The sequence below is a fragment of the Zingiber officinale genome, chromosome 5B (assembly GCF_018446385.1).
Source record: "Zingiber officinale cultivar Zhangliang chromosome 5B, Zo_v1.1, whole genome shotgun sequence".
Classification (NCBI taxonomy): Eukaryota; Viridiplantae; Streptophyta; class Magnoliopsida; order Zingiberales; family Zingiberaceae; genus Zingiber; species Zingiber officinale.
In genome coordinates this window covers 96,012,209-96,035,985 of record NC_055995.1, presented here as the reverse complement: position 1 = coordinate 96,035,985, position 23,777 = coordinate 96,012,209, and the positions used below count along the sequence as shown (strand labels likewise).

The 23,777-nt window shown below is 42.8% G+C and overlaps 6 protein-coding genes across 6 annotated transcripts; 2 read left to right on the top strand and 4 right to left on the bottom strand.

Annotated features, from left to right (window-relative positions):
* Positions 1–1,357: 1,357 nt before the first annotated feature.
* Positions 1,358–2,056, top strand: LOC121987657. Its single transcript, XM_042541393.1, has 2 exons — positions 1,358–1,531; positions 1,605–2,056. The coding sequence occupies exons 1-2, from the start codon at positions 1,434–1,436 to the stop codon at positions 1,951–1,953; spliced, it is 447 nt and encodes a 148-aa protein (XP_042397327.1). The 5' UTR covers positions 1,358–1,433; the 3' UTR covers positions 1,954–2,056.
* Positions 2,057–2,344: 288 nt separating this feature from the next.
* On the bottom strand, positions 2,345–5,406 carry LOC121985081 (GTP-binding nuclear protein Ran-3). The gene is made up of 8 exons (XM_042538349.1): positions 5,249–5,406; positions 5,083–5,152; positions 4,591–4,647; positions 4,388–4,505; positions 3,741–3,830; positions 3,472–3,651; positions 3,310–3,387; positions 2,345–2,596 (listed from the first exon to the last, which is right to left on the bottom strand). Exons 1-8 carry the CDS (start codon positions 5,249–5,251, stop codon positions 2,527–2,529), a joined length of 666 nt encoding a protein of 221 aa, XP_042394283.1. The 5' UTR covers positions 5,252–5,406; the 3' UTR covers positions 2,345–2,526.
* Positions 5,407–6,493: 1,087 nt separating this feature from the next.
* On the bottom strand, positions 6,494–9,010 carry LOC121985077 (myosin-binding protein 1-like). The gene is made up of 3 exons (XM_042538346.1): positions 8,848–9,010; positions 7,696–8,762; positions 6,494–7,631 (listed from the first exon to the last, which is right to left on the bottom strand). The coding sequence occupies exons 2-3, from the start codon at positions 8,660–8,662 to the stop codon at positions 6,646–6,648; spliced, it is 1,953 nt and encodes a 650-aa protein (XP_042394280.1). The 5' UTR covers positions 8,663–8,762; positions 8,848–9,010; the 3' UTR covers positions 6,494–6,645.
* Positions 9,011–9,231: 221 nt separating this feature from the next.
* LOC121985080 (pathogenesis-related protein PR-4-like) lies at positions 9,232–10,106 on the bottom strand. The gene is made up of 2 exons (XM_042538348.1): positions 9,590–10,106; positions 9,232–9,446 (listed from the first exon to the last, which is right to left on the bottom strand). Exons 1-2 carry the CDS (start codon positions 9,911–9,913, stop codon positions 9,276–9,278), a joined length of 495 nt encoding a protein of 164 aa, XP_042394282.1. The 5' UTR covers positions 9,914–10,106; the 3' UTR covers positions 9,232–9,275.
* A 170-nt stretch (positions 10,107–10,276) lies between these two features.
* Positions 10,277–12,468, bottom strand: LOC121986853 (pentatricopeptide repeat-containing protein At5g56310-like). Its single transcript, XM_042540787.1, has 2 exons — positions 11,374–12,468; positions 10,277–11,333 (listed from the first exon to the last, which is right to left on the bottom strand). The coding sequence occupies exons 1-2, from the start codon at positions 12,287–12,289 to the stop codon at positions 10,510–10,512; spliced, it is 1,740 nt and encodes a 579-aa protein (XP_042396721.1). The 5' UTR covers positions 12,290–12,468; the 3' UTR covers positions 10,277–10,509.
* Positions 12,469–12,563: 95 nt separating this feature from the next.
* Positions 12,564–23,521, top strand: LOC121985079 (ATP-dependent Clp protease proteolytic subunit 4, chloroplastic-like). Its single transcript, XM_042538347.1, has 2 exons — positions 12,564–13,073; positions 22,909–23,521. Exons 1-2 carry the CDS (start codon positions 12,676–12,678, stop codon positions 23,390–23,392), a joined length of 882 nt encoding a protein of 293 aa, XP_042394281.1. The 5' UTR covers positions 12,564–12,675; the 3' UTR covers positions 23,393–23,521.
* The last annotated feature ends 256 nt before the right edge of the window (positions 23,522–23,777 follow it).

Sequence of the window (23,777 nt, the reverse complement as noted above, 5' to 3'; positions counted from 1 at the left end):
CCTTCTTTGCATGACTCACATTTCCTTCACCTTCCATCTATGCGCGCTAACCTTTTTGCTTCAAGGAACAGAACAGAACAAATAGCTATTCAGCAATGGAGGCAACTCTTTCTCCTATCTACCTCGTACAATTTATAGGGGAGCTGCATTGTGACAAATATAGACTTTGGTTGTCTTGTTGAGGGCCTCTCTGTACATGTGTTCTCGGATCAAGCTTTGGACCAGGAACACTAGCATTGTGTTCCGTAAAATTTGGTCTTCTTTCGCTCATTACCACAGGATTCAGAATTTAACAAAATAAAAAAAAAAAAACAAAAAACATTTAGGCATGAAATAAGAAAGACTGGTAGAAGATTTATTTCATTTTATTTTTTTTACTCTTTCTTTTAAATTTATCAAAGAGCGTATTTATTTTTCATTTTACCCTTTCCATCAACCATTGGGGTGCCAACAACAATATGGGTACTATGTAAATTCTAAAATCAGCTTCAGTACTGCTGTATTTTTTAAAAAAATTACCATAATGATAGTATTAATACACAGTAATTGGTGGGAGTGATAATTGGAAAATAAATACGCTGTTGGGTAAATCTAAAATTAGATGCGCTTTTTTTTTAGCAATTTCTCGATTTTAAGTGTGCCTTATTTGTTGACAATTCTATTTTTCCATCTTCCAGTTCACATCCCGGAATTCATGCATTTGATAGAGGTGACTTGTAGCTTCCATTTTCCATGGATTGCATGTGTAAGAATCTCTACAGAGAGACATGTTCCTCACGGATCAAAAACTGTTGGAAACAAATGAGAAAAATACGAATACCAACAAGAACACTTTATTGTCATCGTTGCAAAGTGGGAAAAAAAGAGAACAAAATAAGGAAAAATGAAAAGAAAAAAAAAGCTCGCTCGAGGTCAAAACAAGCGTAACATTAATCCACTCTCGTACGCTGCTCTACCTACTCAACGAAGAAAAACACTAGTTTCGTGTTCTCCTTTGGCCTCTTCCATCCACCGACCGATCATCATCCGACGGTTCTTAAGCGATCAAAGGTCAGCAACGTCCAATGTCGTGCAAAAGGAAAATAGCGTCTTAAAGTTTCCCCTTAGCTACCAACTTCGTTGTTAGACATTGGTCCAGTAACTCTGCGGGTAAGTTTCGGTATGAGTAACCGAGTGAAGATTCGTTCTGGGTGCAACAATATCTCGGAAGCCGGACCCAGTTCATCCGACGTGTCGCGGGAGCTCGCACGCTACTGGGTTACTTTAGACGGCAAGCAAGCTGGGAAAGTATCGACCGTCCGTGTCATAGTCCCACTTTATCTGACGGTTATCGTTTATTTATTTGTACAATTTAAGAAGCCGTCGATCGTGCCCGAGCAGGGCACGCGCATCGACTCTGGGACGTTTCATCGAACGGGTTGCGAGCGAAAGCAATGGCGATCTCGATCCACGCCTGCCTCCGGCCGACTCCGCTGCCGCCCGCTCTCCCTCCTCCCGCTCCTCCTCCTTCCCCCACGCTGTTCTCTCCGTGGTAAGCGCTCGATGCGTGATTCAGTATTCCCGATACGATCTCTCCCTCTTGATCTAAACGCGTTCGATGGCAGGTCTCAGAGGACGGAAGTCAGCTGGAGGAGACAGTGCGTGTCGACGGCGGCGTGCGTCTTGATCGGATCCGCCATCGGGCTGGGCGGCGACGGGGAGGTGCTAGCCGGCGAGGTCAGGGCGGAGGCGGTGGGGTCGGGAGCGGGAAAGATCGTGCGGTGGAGCGACAAGCGGAGGTGCCCACAGTGGCGGGAGAATTCTTTGGAGAACATCGTGCCGGAGAACCTCCCTCGACAGTCCGGCGGCCGGGGATCCAATAAGTTCGCGGCGTTTGGGGAGCACGTGACAGCTCCTCCGGTTGGGGTTGGACCGGGCTTGATCCGATTTAGAAGTGATTGCTTTACTTTGTAGCTTGATAAATATACACAATATGTATTTTTTAAAAATTGTAAATAAATTGTAATTCTGGTTTTAAAATTGAAATGGAGTTTTAAATAAGGAAGGAAATTAAAGTGAAAACGAGAAATCATATTTTTTAAAGAAAAATCCAGGAAATTGTGGGGTCAGAAGAAAAATAAATTTTAAAAGAAATAAATATCCATTGGGTTCAGTACACATGGTTTGTGGCAGTACAAGTAGTACAATTGCAATTAATGAATTCTGGTTTTTTTTTATAATTCCGTTTTCCAGGAAGGATGTTTTCAAGTCCTCTTTTCTTCCATCCCCCCATTTCCGCTCAAGGAAACAGTGTAAAACAGGAGAAAAGGTTTTCAAAATGAACGGCGTTAAAAAATGATCCAAATGATATAAACGGCATTGAGATTAGCAGAGTTATCCACATATTATGTTCCACATCAAAGGAGAAACATTCTTGAATAAACTAATGAAAAGCATTCAGCGCCAATTCTAAAAATGGGCAGAAAAACAAAGTCCGTTGGTTCATATCATAGCACACCTTGGAAAACAACACACTACATAACGCTTCTAATCAAGCAGATCATCGTCGTCGTCCGGAAGCGGCTGAGCGGCAGCTGCAGCAAGCTCAGCTTCATGTCTGAAAAAGAAAATAAAACAGAGCAAAGTCATAAATATGAACAAAATCTTATAAAGAACTTAACTTGAAGCCACTCATTACGTGTATAAAATCTAAAGATCAATTTAGTTTATGAGAATGGTTATTTTTTATTCCTTAATACATCCTTGGTCTATCCTATCATCAAGGAATAATTCCTGGCGATATTTCGAAGCAGTTATTCATTCTTCAAATAATACAACCTTATTTAAGTCAGACAAGTCTATTGCACAATCATCAGGTAGGTTGGGCGAAAGTGCACCAACAGAACCAATTGGTTGGAGCAGGCTGGTAGAGCAAAACGAGTTAGTGCAGCCACACTGACCGAGTGCTTGGATCAAACTGACCTATTGTGTTGGTTGGGCCACACAAGCACTTAGCAAACAGACGGGGGGTTATCGATCACATTGGTAAGGAGAGGCAAGCCAAAGAAGTCCAACGGGTGAATAGGGCATATCGAGTCAGTACCTGCTTTGGGCCAAGTAGACAGAGTAGTACATTGAATGCCCTGAATTAGACACAAGCCATTCATTTTATCATTGTGAAACTATTTCTTATTTATTTCTTATAACATTTGGGTGCTAAGAATAGGGTCACTTATTCACTATATATGTCTACTTAAGGCAGCAATTAGAATGGACCCACAAGGAAAAAATCAAAACAAATCTAAAAGCATATATATCAATTGTACTTACTGTTGCTGTGCGGCCAAGTCAATCTGAACCTCTGGAGGCGCCAGTGCAGGTGACTCAACAAAATGAAGGTTGGGGTCCCTGTCATGGCATTTACCATTATTATTATTTCTCTTTTTTTTTTCTAGCAGTAATAATTGCAGAAACTAATTATCACCTACTTACCCTGCAAGTTTCCTCGCAAGATAAAGGAATGGCTTCTCGAAGTTATAATTGCTCTTTGCTGAGATCTCATAATACTGGAGGTTCTTCTTCCTGTGGAAGGTAACTTGCTTTGCTTTAACCTGCCTGCTCTTCACGTCAACCTTATTGCCACACAGAACAATAGGAATATTCTCACAAACCCTGATTTCACCAAAAAAGCAGACAAAATTGTTAGATATTTTGAAGTGTCAGGAACTGCATATTCATCTTCATGTGTTCTAAGTAGCAACCTGCATAAGTCCCGGTGCCATGTTGGGACGTTCTTGTAGGTTAACCTTGCAGTCACATCAAACATGATTATAGCACACTGACCATGAATACTGTAAAAGAAAGATGGCAAAACCAGATTAGAAAAGCAACAAGCTTTCAATACCCATTTAATTCACAATAAACAGAATTTGACAAACATGAGTATGAAAAGATAAAAAAACTAAGCTATCATCCATTGCTTTTCAAAATGGAAAATCCAATTATCTAAAAAATCCCACATAAACAGTTTGTTTTTCTCTAAATGCAATCGATAAACCACAAGTTTGTCATATATTATGGGGAACTAATCCTATCAAAACTATCAACCTACCAGTAAATTCAAAACAATAAGGAAAACCCTGAATTGAAAAATGAGCAATATTGAGTATAATAAAGATTTTTAAACAGCTAATGGTTTTCAATCTTAAATGAAGAGTATTCATTGGATAGAGAGTCCACAATATCTGCCTGTATGGTAAGCCAATGTCCTATTTCATATCAAAAGGAATAATAAGAAGAAATCATTGAGAAACATCAACATGATCAGTAGCAGGTGCCAACAAACTATATCAACTTGCATTTATCAACTAGAATGCAATGATAAAAATAAACACGAGTCAGAACATACTAGTATCCATCCCTCAGACCACCAAATTTTTCCTGACCAGCAGTATCCCAGCAATAAAATCGGATCTTCCCACAATTTGTGAAGAAATCAAGAGGATGGACCTCAACACCGATTGTAGCTAAAAAACCCCAAGACATTGCGATGCATATTAGTATATTACCAAACAAAACAACTAAAAACAATAAGATTAACATGATACTCACGTTCATACTTCTTCTCGAATTCACCAGTAAGGTGCCTCTTCACAAATGTTGTTTTCCCTGTATCACACCATAGGAATAAGATAACTACAGGCGCAGAGGTACGAAATCAAAGGATAAATTTTCTACACAAAAAGTCAAGGGGAAACAAACTAGATGCAATTTAAGTACAGTATTGTGTTGCCCTAAAACGAACAGAAAATAAATGGGAAACGAAGCGGCCAAAGAAAAGCTTCTGTACATATCGTCGTTACACATTCAGCAATGAACGCTTATCAACATGGACAAATATTGATGCCATACCAGCAGAAGAAAAGCCTAGACAGAGATTTCACGTAAAAGAGATTGAAATCGATAAAACAACAGTAGCAAATCTTCATAACCTTAACCCGACGACGATCAAAGCAGTTCGTGATACGGCGAGTTTTGAAACCAAATCATGCTGGCAAAGATCACTCGAACCAGGAGAAAAAAAAAGAGAAAGAACCATTTTACCTGTCCCGCCATCGCCGACAAGCACAAGCTTAAAGCTCGGGTAGTCCACCGTTTGCTGATTCGGCAATGCCTTCAAAAACAACAACAAAAAACCCCCAAAAAATTGCAAATCAAAACCCCAAAATAATTTCGAGAAGCAGAAGAGGAAGTAGATCGGCGACGTTACCATTAGATTGATTTCCGAGAAGTGCGATGGGGAAGAAGCAGAAAAAGACGGGAAGTGCGATTTCAACGAGCGGTGGCGAACCCTAAAAAAGGCGTCTGGCTACGATCGACGTCGTTTCCCACGCATGGTCCGCTTCATTTGAACGCGACTCTCTCAGCCGTTGGATCATTCGATCGAATTTGAGAGAGTAAACAGGGTCAAGATTTGGTCCTGGTTTAAATAAATGGAAGTGGGGAGGGCCGCCAGGTTTATGGGCCGACAAAACGGCCCATTAAAGATGTGCGATAATAACCGAAGGAAATTCCGATTTGCTCCATAAAGTTTACATATTTACTTAAAATATCCCAAAACGTTCGATTAAATTGCAGTTTGCCTCCTAGCTTCCAAACTGTCTATGTTCTCAAAAATAGAAGGTGTCAATGCGTTCGGTGGGCGGTAATTGTTCATTTCGCCGATTTCGTTATATGCCTTCATTTGTTTTGCATGAACAAGACATCGCCATCTTCTTCTCGTGGCTTCGCCGAGGAATTCTAATGCATCCACATGAACAGATTAATTAAAGAACTTCTTGGACTTCCCACCGCCGCCCGCAGACCTCTATAAGAGGCTTCTCGCTCCAAAATTTGCAAGTAGAAAATGGCGAGTTGGAATTTCTTGGTCGTGATGGCGATAGCTTTTGCTTTGGCTCACGGTGCGCACTCGAGGAAGGTGCCGGAAGAGGAGGCACGACTGAGATCCGAGAAACCGGCCGCTGGCCCGGCAGCCGGCGTCGAAGAGCAGAAGAATTTTATGTCGTTCGGCGGGCCTGGCGTTTTCGCCGGCATCGGCGGACTCGGTGGTTTCGGCGGCGTGCCCTTTTTCAGAGACATCGGCGGCCTTGGCGGTGGCGGGTTGGGAGGAGGAACGGGACTTGGTGGACTGGGAGGATTGGGTGGCCTCGGTGGTGGGAGCGGAGCAGGAGGAGGAGGCGGCGGCGCCGGGGATGGAGGTGGCCTTGGGCACCATGTGGGTTTAGGTGGTGGACGGGGTCATCATGGCAGCGGTGGAGGAGGAGGAGGAGGTGGCGGCAGCGGCGGCGGCGGCGGTTGCCGGAGTCCATGAAGGGATTACGCGATTGTATTACTGCAAGTCACTGCGTAAACATGAATTAATTAGCAGTGCATTTATCCACTTATCGTTCGGTTATTATCGTTTAGTAAACAACTGAGCAGATCACTGCTAGTAAACATCAGTGTTTCTTGCTATATTTCATCCATGTTTCCTGCTAAATTTACCGTGATTGCAATCAAAATCTATCCTTCCAAATTCGAATGCCTACAAATCTCGTTGTGTAATTAAGAAACGTCAGTCAAAAACAGAATTGGAACTGGAGCCTCTGCTCCGATCCTCCGCCACCTTTATGTCGCCGGAATCGTTCTCAATTCCTTGAACTGCCGCGCCATTTCCTGCACTAGCCTGACTCCGTCGCCTCCATGCCTCAGCGCACTCACAGCGTGGCCGAGCAGGGCTTTGTCCTCCTCGAGCGCATGCAGTCTCTCGTTCAGCTTCAGGACCTCGTCTTGCAGTTGCAGATCGATCTGCGCTGCGTCGGTTGAGCTCGACGTGTTGTTGATTTGGTCCTGCAGATTCTTCAAGCACGCCGAGATCTGCGCCTTCTCCTCGTCGAATCCGGCCACCAGGTCGCTGAATTCAGCCTCGCTGCGGGGATTCCGCTCCTCCCCGGCGAGCCTCTTCCGAGAGCTCTCCAGCTCTGCCTCCAGATCCATCAGCTCCTTCTCTCGATCGGTCAGCAGGTCGTTGAGCTTGTGGATTGCCTCCTGGTCGTACTCCGACTGCTCCTCCATCATCCGCAGGCACTGCAGAGCCTCCATCTGCATCCCGGCCTTCTCCTCCTGCAGGCGGTTGATCATCGCCAGCGCCTCGTTGGCCGCTACCGCCGAGGCGCTCCGCTCCTCCTCCAGCTCCTTGTACAGCGCGCTCATCGTCTTCCGGTCCAGCTCGATCTGCTGCCGCAGACGCTCCGTCGACGTCTCCGCCTCCACGTCGGAGACCACGCACGCGTCGTAGCTCTCCAGGCTCGAGTTGTTGCGCTCCACGGCGAGCCGCTTCGCGATGCTCTGCAACCCGGCGGAGGTCGAGGCGTCGATCTCCGCGAAGCGGGGGCTGAAGATCATGTCGCCGCTCCACGGCAGATCCAGAGCATGGTAGGATTTCTGGGACAGCCGGAGCTTCAAGTCCTCCGCCAGAACGGAGATCCGCGGCGACATCATCATCCCCTTCTTCGCCAGTGCGTTCTTGAAGCTCTCGTTGCGCTCCAGCAAGATCGCGCGCGCCGATGTAGGCGGATCGTTGATGCTAGGATTGGCATCGGAAGCCGCCGCCGCTGTTGGAGTGATCGATTAGGGCAAAATAAAATAACAGGTAAAGTACGAAATTGAAGAGATTACCTCGATGAGGAACCTGTTCGATCGTTCTCTCCTTCGATTCCACAGCAGTGTTCTTGGGATCGACTTTATTCGAATCATTCTCGGCCGGCTTCTTCTCAGAGTTGAACAGCAGCGAGCGCTGCGGATGGTTAGTAACAGGGTTAGGGTTAGGATGGATGAGCCTCTCGGGAACCAACTCCTCCACTGCCGTCGACGGCCGCCACGCTCTCGCCACCGACGCCGACTCCTCCTCTATGTCCTTAACGCCGTTGATCGGCGAGTCCCCCTCTTCGTTCTCGTCGTAGCAGTCGTCGTCGGAGTAGGGTATCTCCGTCTCCGACCCCGATGTGATCTTTAGCTCGCTGTAGCCTACGTCCGGCATGGCGCCCGGCCGATCCGAGCTCTTCCACTGCCTCTTTCTTAGCTGGACTCGTCGGCCCGCCGGCACGTTGTTGATTCCGGCTACGTCGATCTTGGCGGAGGATTTCTTCTTCTTCCCGTGGCAGATCGCCCGCGAGAGAGTGAAGGGCTCGGCGCAGCATGAGCAGGATCTGGCGCCTGGGTGGTCGTCTCCGTCGAACGTAAGAGGGTCGTCGCCGGGGGTGATCGAGGGCTTGGGCTTTCGGCATGCGGCGGCGGGGGAGGACAGGAGGCAGGCCTCGCACATGCCGCGGGAGTTGGCGAGGCGGCGGTGGGCGTGGCAGTAGACGAGCGCGGAGACCTCGAGCTTGTGGGCGCGGCAGAGCAGGTGGTGGTAGAAGCCGCGTCGCTCGCCGCCGAGGACGTGGTCGAGGCGGGAGCAGAAAGGGCAGGGCGGCGGCAGGTTGCAGAGGCGGGCGAACCTTGTGGCGGTGTAGGATAAAGCGGCGTTGGTCAGCAGGATCACGATCAGGCACCACTCGGAGACGGCCCCGAGGAGCACCGAGAAGTAACAGTACAGCGTCGCCGCCGCCGGCGCTGGCGGTGCTGCTGTGGTTCCAGCACCCATGTCCGACGATTGATTCACATAAACCAAAAAACACGCAAATATCTTGCTTGATTCACTCACCAGCTCCAGCGAACTCTCGGTATCGAATTGGAGATAGAATCTGAGCAATCAAATATCAATCAAAAGCATTAATTCCGGAAGAAAAAGGAAACGAAAACGAACATTCAAATTGGAATTAGTTCAACCGTCGATGAAGAAGCTTCTCCGCGTATTCAAAGAAAGAAAGAAAGAAGAAGAAACAGGAACAGCCTTCGCCAGAGTCCTTCTCCCTCCTCTCCCTCTCTCTTCCTTTCCTTCTCCGGATTGGACGTCCGATCTCATCGACTTTTGAAACGACGGATCGATTTGTCGCTTTCTAAATTGGAAACGTTTGGGTGGCGAAGAAGCAGCGATCGGCGGTTCACGCACGTTTCGCAGCGCGGATTCGTCGCTCCGTGCCGCGCTGAAAAGTAGCCCTCGGGTTCCAAAGTATCAGGTGGCACGTCGAACGAAGAAGAAGAAGGAAAAAAAATCCATTTTTTATCAAAAGATTTTATTTAATAATTATTAAAGTCTGCCGAATTTATTTATTTATTACATATTTATTCGGCTGGCATTTGTATTGGTAGCTCGCTCAATCGTTGCAGTTAACGAACTGATAGTTAACGTTCAGGTGGCCTCGCGCGTAGCCGCTTCCATCTGTGTCCAGCTGAGAGAACACCCCTTGATCTAAATCTAGCCCTCCATTTGAACACTGATCTACAATCCTGACCGTTGCTTGACTCCCCGTAGCTGTGTTTGTAACCTGCCGCCACATATCAAGCCTCAACCATCTCGTAGAAAAATTAATTTTTAAAATACTTCAAATATTTAATATATTTTTTAAAATATTAAAATGTTATATTAAATTAATTAATTAACTGAAAATACGGTTCAACCGGTTCTTACCCTCAAGCACCTGCCGCAGGCGTCGCGGCCTGTCGGCCCGACGGGTCCGCAGAAGGCGGTCCACCCGTACCTCCTCCGCCAGTCCAGTGGCCGGCCGCCGTCCCACGTCGAGCAGTAGGCGCTGACGGCGTACAGATCCCAGTTGTTCTGCGCCGGGTAGTAGTAGTGATACGTCGCCCTCACATTCGACGCCTCCTGCGCCATCGCCCCGCCGGCGGCGACGCAAAGCAGCAGCAGAAGCAAAACTTCCATTGAACTCAACTTCCCCATCTCCTTCCCCGACCTTGCTTCGATTTGGTCGTGCCCTAACCTCCTCCGGTTCATATAAATGTTTCCAGGTCTCGATCGCTGCTATCTAGAAGGATCCAACGGAGGGTTTACTAATTTGGATGCTTCGTCTATGCTGCGTGTTCGTGATGCGGATGGATGGCGTGTAGCCGAACTGCAAGGTCAAATGCAACTGTTTTCATTGGCGGCAAGCGACTTGTCTTGCAGATGTATGACAAAATGCCGCACAGAAGAAAGATTGCCACGAGTAACATCTCTTTAACAATTTGCCTGGTATCACCCTTCGTCTTCATAGTTTCTCATTTCCAAAAATAAAATATAATAATAAAAAATTATTTTGATATAATTTTTAGAAGTTTGTATGGTTAAACAGCAATGGTAAATAAAATCCTTTCTTTCTAGAATTTCTCCAGAATTGTACAGTGCAAAAGTCTATAATAACTCAGATTACAGTGTAAGAATGATGTTGAGTCTACTCACACAAGGTCTCTGGTCTTCGCAGAGGAAAAAATTGGTAATCTCAGTGAAAAAAGAAGACAAGATAATCTTGAGCAAGAAGTCAATTTGGATTCATCTTTAAAGGTCAGACTTCTCTAGGTCAATTGTGTTTTGTAGAACGTCTCTAACCCAAATTATTGTACTCTTTCTTCATCTATCTTCATCATTTTGTGCAGATAATTTAAGGTGTCGTAAATCTCAGGCCAGAATCTATGCCTCTTATCTGAAGATATGAACTCATGGACAACACCATCAACCAACAAGGAACTGCAACCCCCAATCTTTTTAACACCCATTCTCTCCATCATCTCTCTGACTCTATCTGAAGAGCTCCACATGCCACAAGCAGCATATGCATTGGAGAGCAACACATATCCTCCTTCTTCCTCAGGTTCCAACTTGAGAAGTTCTGTTAAAGCATGCTCTGCAAGCTCCAAGTTTGCATGAGCCTTGCTGGTGCTTAAGATGGCTCCCCATATTGACCTAGTTGGCTTCATCGGCATGCTTTCTACCACATGTAGAGCTTCCTTCAGCTGCCCTGCTCGGGCGAAAAGATCAACCATACACCCATAGTGCTCCTTGCCAGGTTCAACATTGTATCGTTGCTTCATGGATTTGAAGATTTCAGTCCCCTGATCCACCAGGCCTGCATGGCTGCAAGCTGTAAGGGCTGCAACTAAAGTGACCTTGTTGGGCATCAGACCTTCTTCTTGCATTTTGACAAACAACTCCATGGCTTTTGCTCCATAGCCATGGAAAGCAAGACCAGTGATCATGGCTGTCCACAGTGTGACATCCTTCTTTGAAACATGGTTAAAAATGACAAGAGATCTCTCGATGCTTCCACACTTGCTGTACATATCTATCAGTGCTGACCCCAGGAAGGCATCCAGGGCTCCATATCCCTTGTGCACCGAACCATGTATGCACCTTCCATGACTCAACTCTCCAGTCTCAGCTGCAGTGCAATTTGACTGCAGGTCGAAGCCCCCCCCCACACATATATATATAGATGAGAGCATTATTCAAAATCAAGCAACTGTTACTGCTGCCGCCACTGAGAGCCATCTTTCTTGTGATCATTCCATGAACAGCCTTCCCAAGACGTGCATTCTTAAGCTGGCAGCAGCACACAAGCAGGCCGACCATGGTGTATTCGTCCAGTTCAATACCCGAAGCTTCCATGTATCTAAGCAACTCCAGTGCTTCCACGCAGCGTCCCTCTTTGGCAAGCCCAGATAGCATGATGTTACACGAAACGAGATCCTGTTCGGGCATATGATCGAACACATGACGTGCAGAAGCAGCGTCTCCGGCGTCCAAGTACATCTTCATCAGAGTGTTCTGCAAGTAGACAAGTGAGCTGAAACCACAGACTACGACGTGCGCGTGGATCTGCCGGCCGAAAAGTGCGTTTTTGGAAGCGGATTTGAGGAGGGAGAGGAAGGTCCGCTCATCGAGGGCGACGGAGGAGGAGAGCATGGACTTGTAGAGGTCGCAAGATTGGCGTGGGAAGGAGGAGAAGGCGGAGATCATGAGGTTGTAGATAAAGAGGTTGGGAGAGGGAGCGAAGTGGGTGAAGAGGCGGAAGGCGAGGGAGAGGCGAGAGGCGGCGGTGGAGTGGGCGAGGAGACGGCTTATGGGGAATGTGTCAGCGGTGAGGTGGAGCCTCATCATCTGGGCGAGGATCTGGTTGAAGTGGGCGGGGGAGTTGCAGTGCTTCTCGAGGAGGAGAAGCGTGGGGTGGTGGAGCCTCAGGTCGAGGGATGGATCCCACTGACAGGCGGTCGCTGTGGCGCATGAGGCGGTGGCGGAGAAGACATGGGCGGCGCCCGGGGAAGAATGGAGCATGGCTGTGGGGAACTCGCGCCGTCGGAGGAATCCTACTGCTGTAGATGTCGATAAAGCTCTCATGGAGGAAGATCGAGGAGGAAATGTTGCAACTGGAAAAGGAGAGATGCGATTCGTAGTATGATTGGCGTTCGAAACAATGCAGAGCTGAAGGAACAGAAGAGGAAGAGCACGATACCGTCGCTGAAGCCATGGGCGGACGCGAGTGAGGAAGCAGCGAGTACGGAAATAATTCTTGTTATGGTAAAATTGAATTTTCGCTTAAAATTATTTTTTAAAAATATATTATTATTATTCGTTATGTATATAATAAATAAATAAATAAATTAATTAATAAAAAAAAGGAAAGAAGATTGGAGAGGTGAGGGTTCGCAGATCGCCCTCGAGGAGTTTTATCTCTAGTTCGCACAGTTGCCGACCGACGCCGCCTTTCGTCACCGTTCAACGCCATGGCCTCACTCTTCGTGTCCGCTCCCCTCAAGCCTTCCTTTTTCCCCTCTTCCCCGTCCACTCCAAAGCCCCCTCGATCTCTCTCTCTGCGCCTCACATCTCCCTCTCACCGCCCTTTCTCTTTCTCTTGCCACGGCAGGCCCCGAGCCCTCTCGTCCTCTTCGTCCTTCGACCTGCAGTTGCCGATTTCGGCCGCAACGCAGACGCCGGCCTCGGCCACGAGGGGCGCCGAGTCCGACGTCATGGGCCTGCTGCTGCGCGAGCGGATTGTCTTCTTGGGGACCAGCATCGACGATTTCGTGGCCGACGCCATCATTAGCCAGCTCCTCCTCCTTGATGCCGTGGATCCAACCAAGGACATCCGCCTATTCATCAACTCCTCCGGTGGCTCCCTAAGGTGCGCCCTTGAATCACTTGGAGGTTACTATGTTTCTTCATTTTGTACAGAATGGAGTCGTAGTAGTTAAAGGCTCTAAGACAAATCTTTACAAATTTCAGTATCCTCTTCTGTTGATTTGACTTAAATATCATCTCGAGTGGCGTGATTTGCTGGAATTGGGACATTTTATTGCTCTAAACCTAATCTTTATCCACGATCAACATACTGACCTAGCATCCTCAAGAACGATGAACGTTTTTGGATAAACGCCTTCCACTGTCGGAGCGATTTTTTTTAATTAAAAAATACATGTGTGTTCACTTAATCAACGTGATACTGTGTTCTAACAACATAACAATTTCTAATGGAAAGTCCTGCGGCCACTTGTTCTCTATATTTTTGTGATAATTAAGACTAGTTTAATTTATTTTCAGCTAATTGTTACATATTAGTGTCGGTCCTTTGAGAGCATGAAACAAACCGAAATCAAAGCGATAACCACTCACAGTGATCTCCTGTAGAAATCGAAGAAGAACCGCTAGACGTTTGCTGCTGTCGGAAGCACGATCATGGGTAATCGGAAAGTGCTTGAAGGTTCACGAGCTAAATCCCCAGCCTCTGGACGTTCTCCTTTGCTCGACCAAATCACTGTCGCCTCACCCTTATGCTGCTGCCCTCTCTCTGATCACCTTCGCTTCACCAATACCCTTCTCATTGCTTGGACCCTCCTTTTATAAGAGGGTTAAGGAAGACGAAAGGGAAAGGACGCCCCTTCGTCTCCTTGGCATTTGCAGCAAAGAGGCGTTTGCAGCAACGAGAAAGACAAAAGGGCTCTGTTTCCCTTCGTCTCCTGTAACGCCCAACATCTTCCACTCGCCCAAGTCAATCCATAAGGTTATATGGTCACATAGACCATGTCAGTCACATAGACTACAAGGTAATCATGCCACGAAGACCAGAGCAAAATTAGTCACAAAGATCAAATAAGTCACGTAGACTTTATGAGGATCAAGTCACGAAGACCAAAGTAGTAATTAGTCACAAAGACCAAGTAAGAACATTCATTCCATACATTAGGGAAAATGGTTCGTGCGACAGCAAGCACATTGAGCATTCAACTGCTAAGAAGATTGTCACATCTTACTTAGCTGCTCCATAGAACGAATCAGAGACATAAATGTTCATAGAACGAATCAGAGACATAAATGGTTTGCCTTTACCCCAGATTAAATTATTTACATCATCATGAACTTCTCTAATCCCTCATATTGACTATATGCCAAGAGCATGTTCAACATCTCCAATCAAACAAATTATTCACAATTACATTTTATGTACTGAACTAAAAATGTAACTGGTACTAGTGAATAAATGCCACAGATGTAAATAAATCTTAATCTTCCTTTTTAACTAGAATCTATTCATTCTAATAAATCACTTTCCTAGTTATGCTCCATAGACCGAATCATCCATAGTCAATAGGAAACATACTAAAGTAGCAGACACTAATCAAAACTTCAAGTAGACAGCTAAATAATCACTTAGGGTAAGATTGAGATTAACTTATAATCTCAAGGGTCTCACATAGTAGAGAAGCAGGGATCCATTCTCCTACTTCCCTTCTTGTCGCCACAGCACATGTGGTATGAATCACATGCTACGATGTTATTCTCTTTACTAAAAAGAGCGCATGTTTTTCCCAAAGTTTAACATCGTACGGATTTCGATCTAGACATACGTAATGTCTAATCCTGAATTCAACATATGAATTCTAATCTGGCCTTTAAGCAGATTCAGTAAATGGTGGGTGCATTTGCTCCAATCATTACACAAATGATCTCATCTTGACACACTTATCAAGGCGACCTTAACTTATGGGTATGTTTCTATTTACAGTTACATAAGCTGTCCCATAAGCAATGGTCTTACCTCTATTTGTACTTAACAAATAGAGATGATTGTCCATGTGAGTGGACCAATTTTAATCTAACAACATGTTTATCGAGACTTTTATTCGAATATAACAAAGACATATACACTGAATAGATCATGACATTTTTCATTTATTAAAATGTCTTTACAATTAGTTACATTCTTCGAAGTCCCAAAGACTTCACGTGTCTTTGAAATGACTTTTTAGTCAATGACTTAGTATAAGGATCTGCAAGTATAGTACGTGTAGGGATATATTCAAGAATTATACAATATCCCTTACAAAATTATACTGAATTCTATATGCTTGACTTTGCTGTGATATTTGGAATCCTGAGCTTGGCCTTTACAATACCTGTAACAGGACTCCCACTGTCCTCAGTAATTTTCAAATACTTTAGGAACCTTTTTCAACTAGACAGATTGTTGCACAACTGATGCACAAGTCACACAGCTTCCAATGTCGACAAGGCTACATACGCCTACTTCTTGCTATTCCATGAGATGACGCCACCATTTAGCAAGAAGGTATAGCCTAATGTGGATTTTCTGTCATCAAAGTCTCCTGTCCAATCTGCATTTGTGTAGTCACTCAGGCTCATCTTAGATCCTTAAAATAAACCGATACATAATCTGTTGTCCTTTTGAGGTATTTAAATATCCTCTTTACCGCTTTTTAGTGTCTCGATCCTGGGTTTAACGGGAAACAACTAACTAAGCCAACACCATAGCTTATATCAGGACGAGTACACAACATAGTGTACATTAAACTACCAATAACACTAGCATAGGGTTTTTTTCTTCATTTCGGCTATTTCCTCAGAAGTCTTGAGATACATACTTTTGCTCAAAACAGTACCTCTCGCTATAGGTGTCTGTTCAATGTTACAATCTGACATATTGAAGTGTTGTAGCATCTTAGTGATATAAGCTTCTTGAGACAAACCCAAAAGCCTTTTTGATCGGTCTCTAACGATCTTTACTCCTAAGATGTACTCTGCTTCTCCCATATCTATTATGTCAAATTGTTATGAAAGTCAACTTTTGACTTCTATCACACACTTTATGTCGCTTCCAGCTATTAGCATATCATCATATAATGATAAAATGACAAACTTTCCTTTTTCCTTTCTTAGGTAAACACAATGATCCTTATTGATCATTTCGAAACCATAAGACAAAATAACTTCATTGAATCTTATGTTCCATTGTCTTGACGCTTGCTTTAGCCCATATATAGACTTCCTAAGTCTACATACTCTTTTTTCTTGGCCTTCAGCAACATAACCTTCTAGTTGTACCATATAGATTTCTTCGTTAAGATTACCATTAAGGAAAGTCGTTTTTACATCCATCTGATGTAATTCCATGTCATATTGTGCTACTATAGCTAGGATGCCACGTATTTACACAAATTTCACAACTAGGGAGAATGTCTCTTCAAAGTCAATACCCTCTATTTGGGTATATCTTTTTGCAACTAATCGAGCTTTGTATCGATTAATCGATTCATCTGCTTTCCTCTTTACTTTGAGAATCCATTTATTTTCAATAGCCCTTCGGCCCGGAGGAAGATCGACTAAATCCCAAACTTGATTCTTTCTCATTGACTCCATTTCTTCATCCATTACAATTTTCTATTCTTTTCTAACTGAGCTTCTCAAAGCTTTCTCAACTGTTCGAGGTTCCTCATCATCAACCGGGAGAATCATCAATGCCTCATTCTCAATATCAAATCTTCTCCGAGGAATAATCTAATGACTACTTCTTCGAAGGTTAGACTGTTGAGAAACTGACTCATTCAGTGGCAAATTACTCCCACTAGGTTGACTAGATTCAGGCATCTCCTGATTTGTTGATAAAGAAATATTATCCTCCTCCTCTATCTCATATAGAGGAATTGTCTTATTAACTTTACCTCGTGTTGAGAACTCAGTTTCAAGAAAAGTAGCATCTCTTGACTCTATTTCAGAGATGGTTTCATATTGTCGCTCACCAATAAAAACATATCCCTTAGAAGTCTCAGAATATCTTATAAAGGTACACTTCTTATCTCTGAGTCCTAATTTTTCATGTTTATGAGTCTTATCATGAATGTAGGTAGCTGACTCCCAAGGTCTCAGATTACTTAAATCCGGCTTTTGTTCAACGTTCATGTGAGGTAGATGGAATTGACTTTGAAGACACTTTGTTAAGTATATATAGGCCGCAACTAATAATGCATCTCCTCAATAGGAGATTGACAAATTAGCCTGCACCATTATAGTCCTAACCATTTCAAGAAGAGTCATATTTCTTCTTTCAGCAACCCCATTTTGCTGTGGAGTTTTAGGGATAGTAAGCTGTTTAGTAATCCCTTTCTCATTACATATTGTCTTGAACTGATCAGACAAATATTCACCTCTATGGTTAGTGCGCAAGGTTTTAACCTTACGTTCCAATTGATTCTCAACTTCGTTCAAGTAACGAATAAAGCAATCCAATGCTTCAGATTTGTGAGAAATCAAATACACATGACCAAAACGTGTGAAGTCATCAATAAATGTAATTAAATAAGAACTCTCATTTCTAGCCTTCATATTCATTGGACCACAAATATCCGACTGAATTAATTGCAATGGTGATTTAGTCCTAATAGTCTTACCAAATGGTTTTCTAGTCGTTTTTCCAGCAAGACAATGCTCACATATAGACAAGTTAATCTTAGCATGAGTGCCCAAAAGACCCTCCTTAGCTAATCTATTAATTCCTTCTTGTCCTAGCCTAGCATGCCAAATTTCATTATTAACATCAACATTACTAGTAAGAGCAATGTTTGAAAAACAACCATCATTATTATTTGGTTCTACATCAAGAACTATAAAACCATTTGTTATATAACCATACCCAATTAACATAGAGTTAATTCGAAGTTCCGCACAACGGCTATAAAAATTTACATTGTAACCTAAATCAAAAAGACAAATGACGGAAACCATATTCCGTCGAATCTCAGGAGTATACAGGACATCATGTAGAAACAAGGTACGACCACCATGTAGGTTGAGCTTGCAAGTGCCAATTCCTTTGACTTCAATTATTGTATTACTTCTTACATATATCCATTTGTTGCCAGTTGGTACCCGACGGTACTCCACATATGTAGCTCGATCACGTGTTACGTGGTTCGTTGCCCCTGAATCTACAATCCACAAAGGATACGAATCAGCTAATGACACTGTACTTACAACATATTGCTTGTGGAAAGAAGATAAAAATGGATCTACCTTTTTAGGCTCAGTACAATCCCGAGCAAAATGGCTCTTCTTGCCACAGTTGAAGCAAGTCAACTTGCTCATAGGTCTTTGTCCATATCTCTTTCCTTTCTTCTTGATTTGGTTTTTAACAGCAACATCACTAGCCTCCTTTCCTTTTCCCTTTCCTTTCTTAAACCATCTTTTCTTATTCTTGGAACCAGAACCTTCAGCTACAAAAGCTTGATCAGAAATCCTTGCGGATTCAATCCTCTCCGTCTCAAGTTCAACATAGCGTGAGACATCGGTGAAAGTCTTGATAGTCTCACTGTGGGTCAGATTCTATTTCATCGTTTTCCAAGAATCAGGAAGGGAACGGATAACTGCTTGAACCTGTTGTTCATCGGTCAACGCATGACCAACACTCTTAAGCTCTCGAGTTCAACCCAAAACACCTCAACCCGACCAACCCGATCAACCCGAACCCGACCCATATAACCCAAAAATCCGATTCAAAATGACTTTTTTGGGCTATTTTCCCTATAATTCTTCACTTTTATCTCAATACTCCATCATTATCATACAAACATGATATTAATATACATAAAAACATCTAAATTTTTAAAATAAAATTTGATTTAACCCCAAAAAACCCCACAAAAACCTATATTTAAGTCAACCCGGGTCAACCCGAACCCAAAAATGCCCAACCCGAACCTGATTTTTTTCGGGTCGACTCGGGTTGGGTCGTCGGGTCGGGTTCATTTTTGACACCCTTATGCCATGGTAACATTCGAGCATTTTTTATAACTATCAAACTTGATAGTTAATTGACGGAGCTTACTCAGACTTATTCCACTGTACTTCTCTCTAAGGGTTGACCAGACAGCATGAGCCGATGGTAATGGCTCATACTCAAATATCAGGTCATCCACCATTGAACTAATCAATATACCATTAGCAATGGAGTCCTTCCTTTTTCATGCCTTATAGGCATCAAGGTCACGTCTGTGCTGTGCTGTAGAACCATCAACCGGTTCTTCCATGAATTGATTTACAGTCTCTAGAACTTCTTGTTCCTCAAGAACGTATCGTATCTTGAGGTGCCAGATTTTGTAGTTATCCCCATATAATTTCTCACCCTTATTGAGTTCAGCTATGATGTTTTTAGTTGCCATGATCTACATAAATAAACACATTATTTATTATTTCAGTGTAATTCATATATGTGCAATTAATTATTGACCCAGTGTAAATTAGAATTAGTTTACAAAATCAAATGATAACTTTGTTTTCACTCATCATTTGTATGTTCTAATCTAATCAACATTGATCAATTTTTATTACACATCCCATCTAATGAACGAATCATTTAATATGAACGAATCATATATATATGAACTAATCATATATATATGAACTAATCATATCATGAAATGAACTAATCATTTCCAAGTTTGTTAACATATAACATAACTTTTCATTATATAATTCTGTTCGTACATAGCGATAGAAATTATTACATGGCTTAAAAACTAAATGAGCTAATATTGTTTGTACATAACGACAGTAAACAGAACACTAGTAAGCTAGATAAGCTAATATTGCTCCCACTAGGACAAATACTAGTGTAGCGGCCAATATTATCCCTGGACTCATTTGGGATAATCTCAGATGGGGCGACTTCAGGATTCTTTATTAGACCCATTTCTGGATCTTCCTTGAATATTTCCTGGTCCTCTTCAAACTCTTCAGGCTCTTCTTCACCCATATAGTGAAGTAGTTCCGCACACAGTTCTGAATATGTGACTCGTCCTTCATGACGTCCCCATACATAGTCTGCTATTACCCTAGGATACTCTGGCAATGATTGCATCAATGCCCAGATCCTATAACTGTCTAGGGCTGGAAACTCTCGAGTTTCTAGAACAGTCTTTCAAGCCGTTGACTCCATAAACAGACTTATACTCTATCTCCTGAATCTCCTCTCGGAGCTGGTTTCGCCGCACTTCGCGATGAGTCAATGTGGTAATTATCCGAGCCATCTGAAAAATTGAATTTAAATAAGTCAGTACAAAACTGACTAACCAGTACAAAACCAGTTTAATTCAATTTATACAGATATACAACCATCATTATAAATCAAGAAAAATAAATCTTCTCGATTTTCAGGAGTTTAAGTCGACTGACCCATTGAACCGATCAATCAGGAATCCGGATCTTAAGCTTAGTCTATTGTCCTCATTAGAATTAATCTAATTGGACATGGATTTTTGACCTATCTTCTGTTATTGTTTAAGCCCATTTGAGTCAATCTCAGACTTATTGATCAAACTAAGGTTCGTTTGATTCGTCCAATTGCTCATTGGATTAAGTCTGACTTATTAGAATAAATCTAATCTATTTTTGATCAAATATGACACAACAGAACTAATCTGGTCATATTTGATCAACCCAACTTCTGTAATCAAGATCACCCCAATTAATTCAATAATAATCCGAACTGGTTAAACCAACAAATAATTTGAACCAGATCTAGGTATTATTGAATCAAACTGGTCTGCTTAAATCAACTAATAATTTAAACCAGACCTGGATTTGATTGGACAAGTTGGTCTGGTTCAATTTTCTGTAAATTGAACCATAAATTAATTAAATATTTATTTATTAATTAATAATACATTTCCTTATGTATTTAATTAAAGTTTTACATATGCAGGTTTATATAAGTGAAGAAAAAAAACGAATTAAATATGCACGGTGCTTCGTCAAAACATACTGTGTATCTCGTTTTTTTTCTCAATCGATTCATAAATCGATTAAGCCCTGTGCTTCGTCAAAAATGAAGCACTGTTCACGTATTTGAATTTCTCTTCAATCGATTCATTCACTGTGCATCTCATTCAATCGATTGATGAATCGATTAAGTCACTGTGCCGTGAACTTAATCGATTTAATTTCCTTCTCAATCGATTCAAAATGCATGAATCGATTGAGTAATCGATTAAAACAAAAAAAAAATGCACTGTTCATCTTCTTCGCGGCGACAGCGGCAACAAAAAAACGTGAGGCTTTCTCACGTTGATTTTCACTGATTTTCACCGGGATTATAACACGGTCGCCGACACTCCTCTGCCGCGACTCTATGCTGCCGAGGATTATGCGATTCCGGGTAGAAATCGCAGAAACGGGATCTGGCAGAGATCCCAGAAAACACAACTTCGCGATTTCTCAGCCACAGGGATTTACATGACTCGATTTACGTGCTTTGATACCATTGTTGGTCCTTTGAGAGCATGAAACAAAACGAAATCAAAGCGGTAATCACTCACAGTGATCTCCCGAAGAAATCGAAGAAGAACCGCCGGACGTTTGCGACTGTCGGAAGCACGATCACGGGTAACCGGAAAGTGCTTCAAGGTTCACGAGCCAAATCCCCAGCCTCTGGACGTTCTCCTTTGCTCGACCAAATCACCGTCGCCTCACCCTTATGCTTCTGCCCTCTCTCTGATCACCTTCGCTTCACCAGCACCCTTCTCATTGCTTGGACGCTCCTTTTATAAGAAGGTTAAGGAAGACGAAGGGGAAAAGACATCCCTTCGTCTCCTTGGCGTTTGCAGCAAAGAGGCGTTTGCAGCAACGAGAAAGACGAAAGGTCTCCGTTTCCCTTCATCTCCTGTAACGCCCAACAATTAGAGTGTGTGTTTTCTGCTTAGTTGTGCTTGGCATGTAGTTTATTGACCCCTGTTACACAGAATAAGAGAGGATTTTTGTTGTTTAGGTAAGGCACTTGTTTTGGATGTCATCTGTGACCATTATTTTCTTCTCCACTTGGATCTGTGGACCCATTCATGAAAAACTTGAAGTGCTATCCATTTGTAACTTTGGAACCTTCTCCAATGTTTCATAAAACGTTCGGTTGATATTGACGATTTTTTCCTGTATATATTGCTACACTGGAACTTAGAAATTGAAACTAATTTCTCCTGTATATATCCAAGTAATGTTCGGTTGAACACGAGCCATAATGTTTTGAAATCATCCAACCACCCAGTTCTCGGGGAGCCGCTGATGTGGCGGTTCCACATTTTTGAAATCATCTAACCACGATCTTCTATTCTGGGATCACTGCACACCAGGAACCAAAAACAGGTTGACTGGATAATTGATAGATGAATATATGAAACATAATAAGTTTCTAAAAATTTTCCTGTTTAAATCTTTAACTGCTCTGTTCTTTCCTTGTTTAGAAATTTGCTCTTCTAGAGAGCTGATCAGCTAGTATTTGTGTGGGTGAACATTGAACTTGCTCAAGTTTCTATGTTTGATTTAAATTGCCCAGTCTTTCATGTTGTATACAAATATTTTCTTTTCCTTATAATTAAGTTCAGATCGTGATGAATGTCATCATTTATTCTGCTTTATTATTATGTTGATCTTTGCACATGGCATTACTTGGATAATAATAGTCTCTTCTGTTTACTTGGTTAGATGAATAGAAGAATGAAGGAAAGAACAAGTTTTGCACATAAGAAAAATGACCACTAGTGCTTTTTTTTTTCCGCTTGTTTGCCATCCCCCTCCTTTCTTCCCTCTTATTCATCAGCACTTGTTGCCTCCCAAATACATAAACTGTATATTTTCTTAAGGCATTCTAATTTGTAACTGTTTACTTCATCTGTTTTCAGTGCTACAATGGCCATTTATGATGTGGTGCAGCTTGTGAGAGCCGATGTCTCCACAGTTGCACTTGGCATTTCAGCATCTACAGCATCTATCATCCTTGGTGGTGGTACCAAGGGAAAGCGATTTGCAATGCCCAACACACGGATAATGATACACCAACCTCTTGGAGGAGCTAGTGGGAAAGCCATAGAGGTTGAGGTTCAGGCCAAAGAGATTATGCATAGTAAGGACAATGTTATAAAAATTATCTCAGGTTTTACAGGCCGTACAATTGAGCAAGTTAAAAAAGATATTGATAGAGATCGTTACATGTCACCTATTGAGGGCGTTGAGTATGGAATCATTGATGGTGTTATTGACCGAGACTCTATAATTCCTCTTGCACCAGTGCCAGAAAAAGTGAAGTCTAGATTCGATTACGAGGAGATGTATAAAGATCCTGAGAAATTTTTGACACCAGAAATTCCTGATGACGAGATATACTAAATGAGATTACTAGTCTTTGCCTTTTGTTTCGATCATGTAATTTTAGACATCTGAAACTCCATCTATTTGATCCATGTTCACAATTGTCTGGGTAATAGTCATTAAGAAATACGTTCTGTTTCTCCTCTATTTGATAACTGTTATATGTGATTTAGATGGCGACTGAGCCTTTAACTGATTCCAAGCATATGCTTCGAAGGTGGTTCTGATCTCTTTGATGAAGTTAGTTGGAAATTCAGATACTCATGGCAGACATTGTTTCCAGTTACTCACACAAATTTCTATAACACTATGGAGCTCCATTCTATTCCTAATTTTGATATCTGATTTGAGTTTTTGAATTGCAGAGACTATGAACCAATGGATACTCTCTAGGCAGACATTT